The 13,953-nt window shown below is 40.2% G+C and overlaps 1 protein-coding gene across 7 annotated transcripts in view; it reads left to right on the top strand.

The window, feature by feature from the left end:
• ALMS1 (ALMS1, centrosome and basal body associated protein) overlaps positions 1-13,953 on the top strand; it is a 173,964-nt gene that overhangs the window by 89,813 nt on the left and 70,198 nt on the right. For 6 of the 7 annotated variants that reach the window (XM_025049286.1, XM_025049293.1, XM_025049294.1 and 3 more), the window contains 2 exons: positions 7,151-7,309; positions 7,421-9,081. In XM_025049286.1, coding sequence (XP_024905054.1) covers positions 7,151-7,309; positions 7,421-9,081 — 1,820 coding nt within the window. Of the gene's footprint in view, positions 1-7,150; positions 7,310-7,420; positions 9,082-10,900; positions 12,241-13,953 lie in introns of those variants that run through there. The other variant, XM_025049304.1, reaches the window with a different exon arrangement.

The raw sequence follows: 13,953 nt of genomic DNA on the forward strand, positions 1-13,953 counted from the left end.
TTTGAGGGCTTAAATGGGAGGATTGTGGAGCCCTGAGTGGTGACAGTGGGAAAGGGTCCCTTCAGAGTGATGTAGGCAAGTTACCCTGTGGCTGTGGTCCTGGAGATTGTGTGTGGGAGTGCTGCGGTGGTGATAGCATCCACAGGGAGGGGTCCTCCCAATAGAAATTAAATTCACTAACCCCTGATAGGATGTGTAATGTGGACCAATCTAATGGGTGTAGTGAGGGCAAGCAACTAAGTGAAGTGTTTATAGGGGCCCCCATAAGGTTTTGAGACTCAACACATGCCTTGTTCTTCTAGAGCGTAGAGGTACAGTGGAGAGCAGCCTAGTGGTCATAGTATCACAGTAAGCATTGTAGTAAGCAAGGGGGCCTCTAAGTAAACACATAGTTAACTCTACAAAATACCAAGGGGGTTGTCAGCAGAGAATTTAGATAAACAAATGTTCAGTTCAGCAAGCCCTATAGAGTCCTTGCCATCATCAGCCACTGTGCCTTCCTGGGCATTGTCTCCTCTGTAGTGGACACATACGGAGGCAGCATTTTGGATGAAGTTGTTTTCCTCAGTATCATTGCCATTGTTGTCACCGGTAAGGGAGCCATCCCAGAGAAGATTATCTCCCTCAGGTAGCTACCAAGGAGGGGAACTTAAGGCCCAAGGGGCCTAACAGGGTTGCATAGATTTAGGATGCCCTGATTTGTCTCACAAGTTCTCAGCAAGTCTTGGAAGTCCTCAGGGGTGCACCTCACTAATGATTGAGTCATGCTTTCCTCTGAGTTATAAGAGGTCTCCATCCATAAAGAGTAAAATTTGGAGACACATTGTACCTTTGGCTTAAAGAAAATTTAGTTACCTGTTCTCAACAATTTAATGTTTGCCCTATATTATCAGAGATAGGTGTGAAGTACATAAGCCTGTCAGCTAATTAGGGTTGAAATTAGGGCAATGTAATGACTGGTGGCCTTTAAGCATTTGTGCCATTGGTCCCATTTAAGATAGAGGGCTGTAACTGCCTGGCTAGTATTCACACCTGGTAGCATTTTGGGCATAGCCCTTCTAGGGCAGACTTCCAAAACACACCATCTGCCAATTGTGGGGTGCAATTATGGGCAGGAGCTATGTACTTCCAGCTACTTTTAGTGGTGTCTCTGGGGTTGAGGAGAAGCCCCATGACCCAGGCAGCACAAAAGGCACAGAGTAAGGTCAACAGTAGCAAGCATGTGCATTTTAAATTCTTGGCACCTGTTCAATGACTAGCCTATGTGAAGATTTCTCATGGGGCCGCTGTGGGTCAGCAGCTCACTAGTGGCCTCTAAAGTGGAGTAGGGTCAGGTGTTGTGATTGTATTGCCATGATGTCATCTTCTGATGTGTCAACCAACCTGAGTGCCTCTTCCCCCCCTTTTAGAGTTCCACACCATTCTTTCGGTGGGTCCGGGTGCAATTATTTCTACTTCCTGTGGGGAGGTATGATTAGGAGAAATGAGCCATCTTCTAAAGCCACTATACATTGGAATTTCAGCTGGAGTTTGCATATTCAGTAGGTAAGTGTGGTCAAGCAGCAGCATGTGTTCTTCTAATGGGCGAGGACTAATTATGACCAGGAGGTCACAGCTAACCACCCGTCCCAAATCACATCGCCAATGAATACTGGCAGGTGAGATGATCAACATTTAAATCTTTAGGGGGACTCAATATTGTTGGGGAAAATATCAGTAATATTGTCTTGTAAGATGAAGGCATCATATTCCCTTGTGGTAACAATCATAGGCAACATGACTGGGCAAGCCCAGTTGGTGGGCTTGAGGAGAGTGGTGGCCATATAGCCTCAAGTTTAAAGTAGTAAGTGCCCCTAGCAGCAAGGAAGTCCATTTACCACTTGTAACTTAAGGAGCAAGAATTTTAAAAGACCATTGTGTTCAGTAATGCCAGAGCCATGTGGCCAGTATGGAAGATGAAAGCTCCATTAGATGCTCTATTGGAGAGCCCAGTGCTGTCTTATTTGGGCAATAAGATGAGATCTTTCATCTGAGTGAGTGATATCAGGAGGGCTGAATGGAGGCAGGATATATTTAGAAAAGAAAGAGATTACCTGTTCTTCTGATGGGTATGGCGAAGATAGTGCCTGATTTAGGGAGAGGAAGATGCCCTATGAAATTAACCTGCCAGTAGCTAAAAGGGTGGTCTTTGCAACTGAAGCATGACAGGGCAGTTTCCTGTGTTTGGTTTGGGAGTATAATTTACAATTCAAAACAATTCATTTTGCAAGGACTGCCTTGAGTGCAGTGCTCCTATGGTGACCCAGGCCAGTGTGACAGCTGTTCCCCCATGACCTGAAGAGATATGGGATCATTTGGCCAGCAAATAAGGGGTATGGAAGTGGTGACTAGGAAGGGCTGGAATGGTGGAGTCAAAGATTGATTGATGGGGGGTAAAGGGGAGCTGTGGTTTTGTGGTAGTGGATGGAGCAGATGGAGTTGTTGGTAAATCGTTGGTTGAGAGCCATGAATGGTGGTGACATGGATTTGGGCAAGGTCATCCACTTTGCAGTTAAAGATAGATTCTGGTGTGCTCACTTTTGTATGTAGTGAAATGTGGGTAACCTTAATTGTGGTTGGTGCCTGGGCAATGTCATCCTAAATTGGGGCACCCCAAATGGGATGGCTTTGAGTGTGAAAATTGTCCTGCTATTGGCCTGACCAAACTGTTAGCCAGTTAGCAACCTCTCATGAGTCAGTAAAAATATGGACAGGAGGCTTGTCAAGGGCAGTGACACGCTGCACAGCTTTTTGTACTGCCACAAGTTCAGCAAGCTGAGCCTCCCCTGACTTGCCATCTTTGACAAGTATGGTGCTACTGGCAGGAAGGTACACCACTGCTTTTCATAAAGCTCTCCTGTGTACAGTGGTGGCACTGCCATCTGTGAAGTACAGACTCCCTTTCTTATTCTGTCAGCTCTTTCCAGGGGCTACCCCAGGTCTCCAGAGGTTTAAGCAGTGAGGGCACCATCACCAATTCCTCAAGGTCCGTGGGCAGGGGACTGAGGATCAGAGAAACCACATCCTTCTATAATTTGGAAAGACCTACTCTGTCAGGTTAGTCCATTACTGAAGGTACCATTTTCATTTTAGCAAAGAAACATTTGTGGTCATGCCTAGCTGCTATTGGGAGGAATGACGTAATAGGAATGTGGGTACACAGGAAAATGGGCTCTGTCTGTGAGGGCTTCTATTTCTAAAAAGCCCAATAAGCACCCAGAATTTGATGTTCTCAGAGAGTATAGTAAGGTGCAATGGAGAGCAACTGTCTAGTCTGAAAGTCCATAGTCTGAAAGTCCATAGGCAGCCAGGAGGAGCCGTGTTTAGTCTATAAGGGTCTAGGATACATAGTCCATGGTGGCCAGTGTCTCAGCCTAGAAGGAGGAACCAAGGGAAGGGCTTGATGAATTGACCTTTGTGCCAACTGTAGAGCTTGTTGTGGAGCTACTCCCCAATAAAATGTAGAGGATTTGCATGGGATTGCATAAATGGGTCTAAGAATGATGGATAAATGTGGTGTATGTTACCTCCAAAATGTGAAGACTCAAGATGCATTGGCCTTGCTGTAGCATGGTAGGAGGCTGAACAGTTAACAATTTACATGTAACTGCAAGCGGAATTTCCTTGCCTTTAGAGGATCAGTTAATGCCCAGAAATCTAACAGTTGTGGCAGGCCCTTGAATTTTATGTAGGGCAGTAGCCCAACCTCTAGATTGTAGGTGAGTCACCAGCTGTGTTAGGGCCTTGAACATTGAGTCATCCTCTGAGGGACCCCAATATTAGAATGTTATCAGTATGGGGCAAAGGGGCACTGGAAGGGCATCCAGGACTTGCCAGTAAAGATTGTGGGCAATGGCCAGGCTATTAAAATAAGATTATAGGCAGCTGGGTAAAGATGTATTAGAGGCCTTCAAAAGTGAAAGCAGATTGCAGCTGTGACTCCTTGGCAATTGATACTGAATAGAACATATTAGTTAGATCAGTCATGGCAAAGTAAGTCCCCTGGAGCCCTTTGAATGTCCTCAAGTAACTGGACAATGTTGAGAATGGGAGCCTTAAGTGGGGGCATCTGAGCATTTAAACTTTGGTAGTCTACTGTAAGGTGCCACTCAGTAGTAGTGGCTGTAATATGGGCCAAATGGGAGAATTGAAAGGAGAAAAGGTGTGTTTAATGACTCCTTCCTTTAATAAATCTTGAATTATGCACAAGTCTCTAAGTACCCTGTTGCAGACAATATTGGGGGGTACTTATCATCTTAGGGTAGCAGTCTTAACAAGCTTTCAGTGTGCAGCTCCCACCAGGAAGGCCAGGAATTTGAGTTTGTTCCAAGTGGCATGGCACATCAAAGATTGTTCAATAGTGACATCCAATATAAGTTGAATACTTCTACTATACTACCTGTTATGCCTTGGTAATTTAAAGGGTGCTCTTCACTTACGTTTGGAGGGGTTCCTGGGAAGCAGTATAATTTGGGCTCCAGTGTCAATGAGAGTCATGAAAGGTTGTTACGTGTTCCCCAGTGAATAATTAAAGAAGTACACACAGATGATTTTCTCCTGGATGAGGGACAAGATACAGGGAAATTATGGGTCCCTGACTCTTAAAAGTCAGGGTATTAGATCCTAGATCCTGCTGCCAGGGCTGAGGGTGATGGCATTTGCTCTCAGAGCAAGGTCAATGGTCTCTTTGAAGAGCCTACAGTGCCTGAGCAAAGATTTCTAACTTGTGTTCAGGCTGACCTGAGATTAAGAAATTAGGGACTGCTGAACTAAAGAGCTGCTAATAGGGAAGCTTGTTGGTCCTTTCTTAAGGGAGGGAGCTAGGTTGAGTTTCTACCCCTTGGTAGAGACTGATAAGGGGCCTGGAATCCTCTACAATCCCCTAGGGCTTCTCTTTAGGGTTCCTGGCTGAGGGGGCCCATATGGCTTTACTGACAGACAAGACTTGGGCTTCAGGAAAATTTGTTTTCATGTGGTAACTACAGCATCGGTGTGGTCTAATGCATGTTGTACTGTATTTGACATTTCTATGAATTCTAACAGCATGGCCTTATAATTTGGTGGGAATGCCTTTTAAGAACTCCTTAGACTCTGGCCCAAGGGTACCCACTCTGGGTTGGAAGTGGTCAGATTTTCTCTCAAATTGGAGTATTTATTTTCCAGTAATGTGTCAGGCTGTGTCAGGATAATAAGAAGCCACAGAATAAAAATGGCAATTTTCAAGTGTTAGTTTTGTCCAGTGGTGTTTAATTAATTTGTTGGTTTTTTAAAAAAATCCAACATTTTATTTTGAAATAACTGTAGATGCACGTGCAGTATTAAGAAATAATATAGAAAGATCACTTACCCTTTACCCAATTTCTACCAATGGTAATATCTTTGCATATCTATAATAATATATCACAACCAAGATATTGGCACTGATACAGTCAGGATATTTAACATTTACATCAGCACACTATTATAGCTTCACCAGCATTTGATATGTTACTATATTTTAGCCATTCCGATAGATATGTAGTGATATTTCATTGGGGTTTTAATTTGCATTTCCTTAATGATGAATGGTGTTGAACATCTTTCCATGCCCTTATTTTCCATCTCTGTTTTATTCAGTGAAATGTATATGGGTCTTTTTGCCCATTTTTCTGATTGGATTGTCTTTAACAGTTGAGTTTTGAGAGTTCTTTTTATATGTTAAATAAAAATCTTAGATATGAGATTAGCAAATATTTTCTTTCAGTCTGTAGAGAGAGTCGCCTCATGACTTCTGAATGGGAATGAAAGTTCAGTATCCCTGTGTGGTCTCCACTGACACCACAAGGAGAGGTAGTTCATTACCAGCCAATAGGGGTGAAAATAAGTCCTGGGCTTCTACTTGGTCATCTTTAATGTCATTTTGGCCTGGATGTTGAGGTGCCTCATTTTAGTTTTGCAAGGGTAGAATTCTATGCTTCTCATTTAGCCTTTGCCAAACACCCCTTTGGTGTTTGGCTGAAACAGTAATTTTTGTCTAAAAGTTTCCTATTTAGCTAATGAGAGCAGGGTTTTGTTAGAACTTTTGTCTGTACCCTTTGTTCTTGGGTTGCTGCCTTCTTTGGATCCAAATCTGGTAAGAAGAAAACCCAAGAATCTCACTACCATGTCATTCCTCAGGCCCCAAGATCCCTAGCTAGTCTGCCTTTTTCTCTAAATCTTTCAGATTCTTCTTAAGTTTGTTTTATGTATATTGTCCAGGATTTTTAGTTGGACTTAGCAGGTAGAATAGGGAAAAGCACCTCTACGCTATTATGTGGGAAGTGGCAACATATTTTTAAATATTTGTGTATGAAATCAAATGTGGCTATATCATCATATAGAATGCCAAGTTATGACTTTATAGGTCAGACACAGAAATCTGAAAGAATTTTGTATTTATGGTAGCTTTAGGCACTGATCTTATACCCCAGGAAGAGGTACTAGTTCTTTTTCTTATTCTTAGTGGTAAAATATTAGGGTATACGCTAAGCTTCTGTAACAAAGAGACCCCAAAATACAGTGACTCAACTAAGGTAGAATTTTTTCTTTCATGTGATAGTCTAGGGTAGGAATAGGAACAAGCTCCTTGAGGTCATTCAAGGACCCAAACTGGGTGGGCAGCTGAACCATCCTTTTACATGGTTTCCATGGTTGTTCTAGACATGACTATTTTCAGCTGGCCATTAACAGTGATAGTAGTGATGATGTTAGTACGGAGACAGGAAACAGAAGCTTTTGCTCACATCCTATTGGCCTAAACCTAGTCATATGGTCACACCTAGCTACAAAAGAAACTGGAAATGTTTGCAGCTTGGTGGCTATGTGACCAGCAAAGTTGGGGCAAGGGACCTCTGTTACTAACAGAAAATAGGTGAGAATACTGGAGGACAACAATAATCTTTGCTTTCATTACTTCAGTGAAAAATTTTCAGAAGAAATTAACTGCGTGGTCTTATTTATCATGAGCCATTTTGTTCTATAGTTAACTGTCTTATTCTTGTGTTCTTACCTATTTTATTGTGAAAGATCAAGAAACTGATTTTTATATAACTTTCTGTACTACTTCAATTAAGAACTTGTTTATATTTTTTAGGGTTTACAGAGTCCACGGGGAATAGGATACAAGCCAGAAGCTGTCTGTAGTCACATCATTATCGAGAGCCATGAAAAAGGATGTTTCAGGACTCTAACTGCTGAACAACCACAATTGGACAGCCATCCCTGTGTTTTCAGATCTGCTGCACCCTTAGAAATGATCAGAGGACGACTGAGTCCATCATCATGGAGAACCAGGCACTTCAACCTTTCCAACTCACTAGATCAGAGCAACCCCCATTTCAAAGTTTGGAATTCCTCCTTAGAAATGATCAGAGGACGACGGAGTCCATCATCATGGAGAACCAGGCACTTCAACCTTTCCAACTCACTAGATCAGAGCAACCCCCATTTCAAAGTTTGGAATTCCTTGAGGTTACAAAGTCATTCCCCATTTCAAAACTTTACAGCTGATGACTTCAAAATAAGCAAGGGTTTTCAAATGCCATTTCGTGAAAAGATGGACCCTTGGCTGTCAGAATTAGAACCTGCTTGTGTGCCACCTGAAGAAATGGATTGTCATTCTTCATCACAAATGCTGCCCCCAGAGTCCATGAAAAAGTTTACTACTTCCATCACTTTTTCATCTCACCGACATTCTAAATGCTTTTCAGATTCCTCTGTTCTTAAGGTTGGTGTTACCGAAGGTAGCCAGTGTACTGGAGCATCCGTAGGGGTATTTAATTCTCATTTCACTGAAGAGCAGAATCTGCCTAGAGATCTAAAACAGGAAATCTCTTCCCCTTCGTCATTTAAAATCATTAGTCATTCACCAGATAACGCTGTGACAATTTTAGCAGAAAGTAGTAGGCAAGGCCAAAAATTATCTGTTGAACAGTCTCACCAAGAAGAACAACTCTTAGAAAGACCAGGCAGTCATTCTGAGCCTAGTCCCAGTACAAATATTAACAAATTCAAGGAAGTTCATTTTTCTGATAACCATACTCTCATTAGCATGGGCAGACCAAGTTCTACACTAGGAGTAAAAGAGAAGAGTGTAACTATAACTCCAGATCTTCCTTCGCATATATTTCTTGACCAACGAGAGCTCTTTGAACAATGCAAAACCCCATATGCAGATCACCATGTGAGAAAACACCATTCTCCCCCTCCTCAAAATCAGGATTTTGTAGCTCCGAACCTTCCTTGTCGCATTTTTCTTGAAAAACGAGAACTCTATGAACAAAGCAAAGCCCCACATGTCGATCATCAGATGAGAGAAAGCCACTCTCCCCTTCCGCCAGGTCAGGATCATTTAGTTTTAGACCTTCCTTCTTCCATTTTTCTTGAACAACGCCAACTCTTTGAACAAAGCAAAGCCCCAGGTGTAGATCACCACATGCGAAAACAATATTTCCCCCTTCCTCAAGATCAGGATTACGTAGTAGAAAACAAAGAACAACATCAGCCTAAATCATACATTTCTAATATAAATGTTGAAGCCAAGTTCAATAATGAGGTCTCCCAATCAACCCCAAGTCAAAGTACATTAATAACATCTCCATCTACTCCACCTTCAAATAGAAAAGCACTTTCTTGTGTCCGTATAACTCTTTCTCCCAAGACTCCTTCCAAGTTGGATAGTGGAACCTTAGATAAAAACTTGATTACATTGGATCCTGCTTCTAAAACAAGGATGAATAGTGAGTTTGACTTTGACCTACAGAGTAAATCTTCAAGATCATTGGAACCAACCTCCAAATTACTGACCAGTAAACCTATAGGTCAAGAATCTTTAGATTTTCTAGGATCTAAATCTTCACCGGACTTTCAAGTCGTACAGTCTCCTCTTCCAGCTAGTAATACTCAGGACTTGAAAACAATACCTTTTCAGAATAGCCAGATAGTAACCTCAAAACAAACACAAGTGAACTTTTCAGATTTGGAAGGATATTCCAGTCCAGAAGGGACTGCGGTATCTGCAGATCGGTGAGTCTCATTGTAATGATAAGCAAGCTGATGGAATTTATGATAAAGGGTTTTAAATACTTAAGCAAATGTAGTTGGGGGTGAAAGGCAGTATGATTCTCTTAAGGGAAGTTGTATCTCACTAATCTGTTAGAGGTCTTTCAGGGGATAAATATAAAAGTAATAGAGAACATCAGAAAGTAATGTATTTATACTTTCCTGGGGCCTTTGACAAGTCTTGGCATCAAGTATTTTAAACTGAGTTACTCTGAGAAGGATCTTTGATCATCCAGTGGTAAAATTTACTCATTCCGTATTTATTGTGTTGGAGATACGCTGAAGGCCAGGCTTTGGGACAAGATGCATGCACATGCTCACTCTGCTGCACATGCCCTTTCTCTTTCTCCCTCTTTCTTTATTTCCATTTCTTGATTCCTCAAATATTTAGTATTTACAATTAAAAAAAAAAAAAAGTAACTTCCCAGTGGAGAAGTCCGGCAGACATTACAGTAGCCAAGTGATCAAGGTTAACACCACCAGTAATACATATCAACATAATGTACCTAATGCGATGCCCTACTTCACAGTGTATTGTAGGAAAGGAAACCCAATTCAGGGTTAAATGCATTAGATTTGTATTATTTATCTTAATTTTAAGACTGCCGTCATTAATTCAATTTTACATGAATGAGTCTCTGATAAGAGACTCATAACATTCTATTATGGCTAAACAGAACTGCCCTGTGTGTTTAATGTTTCCATCTTCTGGTTGAGAAGGCAGCAAGTCATAATGGAGAGCACTGGGTTTAGAAAGGAGGAAGGGAAAAAATATACTTTAAGTATCCACATGTGGCAGTCATTGCAATGAGGGACTTATATAAATTGTCTCATTTAATACTCATGATAAACCCTTTGAAGTAAAATGGTAGTATCTGTATTTACTCTCTGGGAAACAGACATGGACATTGCTGCTTTGTCAGCAAATAGCATTGTCTCAAATACTGCTGTTTGTAAGCAGCAGATTGGGCATTCAAATGCAGTCTGTTTAATTAAAGCAAAAGTTTTTCACCACATGATATTATTGTCTCTCTGAATTTTGAAACCCTACTTTCAGCTCTAATACCAACTATCCTTTTGGACAAGTCATTTAATATCTTTAGCACTCATATATGGATGATGGTGGAAGGGAAAGGGCTGGAAATCTGAAAGGTCCCTTATAGCTCTGAAAGTAATTGAGAATTGAATTGGGGCAAAACAAAAATCAAACAAGGTCAATTTTGGTTTCGGTATTATAAGTAGGAGGGTCCTGTAGAGATCATTACTGATAATTTCTTTTGAAAAATATCTAGAAATTTAAAGATCGACAAGTTTGTATACAATACTTAAACTCATCAAAGTGATAAAATGCCTAGTTATTGGAGCCGAGTTCCTCAAATGATAAGAAAATTTAGGTGAGTATAAATATGAACTAATAATAATGCCATTTGTTCATAATGTACTAAATACCAGGCATTGTAGTGGTTGCTTATGTCTTTTTATACTAAGTATAATCAGAGATAGATAGCATTAACTCAATTTATAGATTTTAAAAAAACAATACTTAGAGAAAGTAAATGTTTGCCTAAGGTCATATGGCATTGAGTGTTGGAGGTGGCATTTGAACCTAGGTTTGTCTGACTCCAAAGTCTATAGATAATTCAAACTGTATATACACATACACATTCATCTGAGTATATATACAGTCGTGCTCCACATAATGACGTTTTGGTTAATGGTGGACTGTATATATGGCCGTGGTCCCATAAGATTTTAATGGAACTGAAAAATTCCTATTGCCTAGTGACATCTCTGACTCCAGAGGGTTTGCCAAGGATGAGGAGGCTACAAAATCAACCAGGTCGTGGCTGAGATGACAAACTTTAACCTGGGTGTGAATGAAGATGACATTGAGGAGCTCCTAGAGGTGGTTCCTGGGGAATTGACTAATGAGAAGTTGTTGGAACTGGAACAGGAATGAATAGTTGGAGAAGAGGCAAGATAAAAAGAAACTCTAGGAGAAGAAAAAGAAGAGGAACTCCCAAGAAAATTCACAGCGAAGGGTTTAGTAGAAGCTTTTGCAGATCTCAGCAAGCTCCTAAAAATTTTTGAAAACATGGACCTCAACATTTAAAGGTTTTCATTAATAGAGAGGAACGTTCATGGTGCATTGTCTGCTTACAAGCAAATCTATGATGAAAAAAGAAACCAAGCAAGCCACCATAGACGTATTTCCAAAAAAGAGGGACACTCCCTCAAGAAGAGTTACAGACATGTCCTTCAGGAGATACTCCAGAAGAAGGCATTGTGATAGGAGATGATAGCTCCATGCCTGTTACTGCCTTTGAAGACTTTCCAGTGGTACAGATATGGAGGTGCAAGACGGTGATATTGATGATCCTGTGTAGACCTAGGCTAATGTGTGTGTTTTTGTCTTAATTTTTAACAAAAAAAGTTAAAAAAGAATTTTTAAGTAGAAAAAGCTCATAGAATAAAGGGATATATGAAGAAAAATATTTTTGTATAACTGTACAATATTTGTATTTTAAGCTAAGTGTTGTTGCAAGAGTCAAAAGTTAACTTTTTTTATAGGAGTTTGTAAAATCAAAAAGTTATAGTAAGCTGGGGTTAATTTATTATTGAAGAAAAATTTTTAAAAATAAATTTAGTGTAGTTTAAATGTACAGTATATATAAAGTATACAGCAGTGTACAGTAATGCCCTAGGCTTTCACATTCACTCACCACTCACTCACCCAGAGCAACTTCCAGTCCTACGAACTCCATTTATAGTAAATGCGCCTTTTTAGGTATACCTTTTCTTTTACACTGTATTTTTACTGTACCTTTTCTATATTTAGATATGTTTAGACATATTTATCATTGTGTTACAGTTGCCTTCAGTATTCAGTATAATATTCTGTACAGGTTTATAGCCCAGGAGCAATAGGCTACACTGTATAGCCTAGGTGTGTAGCAAGCTATACCATTTAAGTGTGTATAAGTGCACCCGATGATGTTCCCCACAAGGACGAAATCGCCTAATGATGCATTTTGCAGAATGTATCCCAGTCGTGAAGCAGTGTGTGATTGTATATACATAAAACATGTTCAAGTATATATGTATTAAATATTTTTAAACTTTTATTTTGAGATAATTTTTGACTTAAAGGGGAGTTGCAAAACGTAGTAGAAAAACTTCCTGTATTATCTATTGATGTGTAAGATATTACCCAGAAATATTGCAGCTCAAAACAATGAATATTATCCCATAGTTTCTGTAGGCTTGAAATCCAGGCATGGCTTAGCTGAATCTTCTGGCTTAGGGTCTCTCACAAGATTCCAGACACAGTCATTGGCCACAGCTGTGGTATCATCGCAAGGCTTGACTGAGAAGCTGTGCTTCCAAGCTTGCTCCCATGGCTCTTGGCTAGAGACATCAGTTCCTTCTATAAGGCAGCTCCATTAAGACAGCCAGTCTTCCTTCACAGTAAGAATGCAAGAGAGGATGCCGAGTCAAAAGCCACAGTCTTTTTGTAACCCGACCTTGGAAGTGAATCTCACCACTTCTGTCACATCATTATTTCTGGCCCACCCTGGGGGGCGGGAGCGGTTGCGGTTAGGGATTACACAAGGGCGTGAATACCAGGAGGCAAAGATCACTGGGAGATAACCTATAGGTTGCCACATGCCCTTTACAAAAACTTCCCCTTATGTTAACATCTCACACTGACATAACCATAAAACATTTACCCAAACTAAAAAATTATCCTTCATATAAAATTATAGCTAAAGTATAGACTCAATTTGGATTTCACCTGGTTTTTCCTGCAAATGAACCTTCTCAGTTTCAGATCTAGTCCAAGGTCCCACCTTGCACTTCAGTTATTATGCTTCCTAGTCTCCAATCTGTAGCAGTTTCTCATTCTTTCCTTATTCTTCATGACATTGACACATTGAATAGAATTAGTTATTTTTGAGAAAGTCTCTATTTGGGAGACTTTATATTGATATGCATTACTGGTGATATTAACCTTGATCACTTGACTAAAGTGGTATCTATCAAGATTCTCCACTGTAAGGTTGCTGTTTTCCCTTTGTTAATAATAAATATTTGAGGGAGAGATTGATAGACTATGCAAATAACCTGTTCTGCTTAAACTTTGATCACTAATTTTAGCATCCATCAGTGGCTCTTACCTGTAACAGTTATTACTCTGCTATACTAATAGAGTTTTTATATTTCATTCCTTTTACGTTTATTAATTGAAATTATTCTGTAAGCTGGTGCTGATTTTCATCCCTCCCATTCATTTATTCCTATAGTTATTTATGAACATCAGTATGGACTCATACCACCATAGCGTTAGCTAACACCTCTATTATGTCACGTAATTACCATTACTTCTTTGTGGTGAAAACATGTAAGATCCACTGTCGACAGCTTTCAAGCACTTTATTGTTAACTATCATCACAGATCCATGCATAGAGCCCCAATATTTACTCCTCTTCTAATTGGAAGTTTGTACCCTTTGACCAATATCTCCCCATTACCCCCACTGCCCAGCCCCCTGATAACTAACATCCTACTCTGTTTCCAGGAGTTTGGCTCATTTAGATTTCACATGTAAGTGGTATCTACGGTTCTTGTCTTTTTTTGCCTGACTTATTTTTAATTAGCATAATGCCCTCAAGGTCCATCTGTGTTGTCACAGATGACAGGATTTCCTTCTTTCTAATGGCTGAATAATATTCCTCTGTGTGTGTGTGTGTCTATGTGTCTGTGTCTTTGTGTCTATGCCACATCTTATTTATCCATTCACTCATTGATGGACACTTAGGTTGTTTCTATATCTT

Source organism: Pteropus alecto, unplaced genomic scaffold, assembly GCF_000325575.1.
Source record: "Pteropus alecto unplaced genomic scaffold, ASM32557v1 scaffold100, whole genome shotgun sequence".
Lineage (NCBI taxonomy): Eukaryota > Metazoa > Chordata > Mammalia > Chiroptera > Pteropodidae > Pteropus > Pteropus alecto.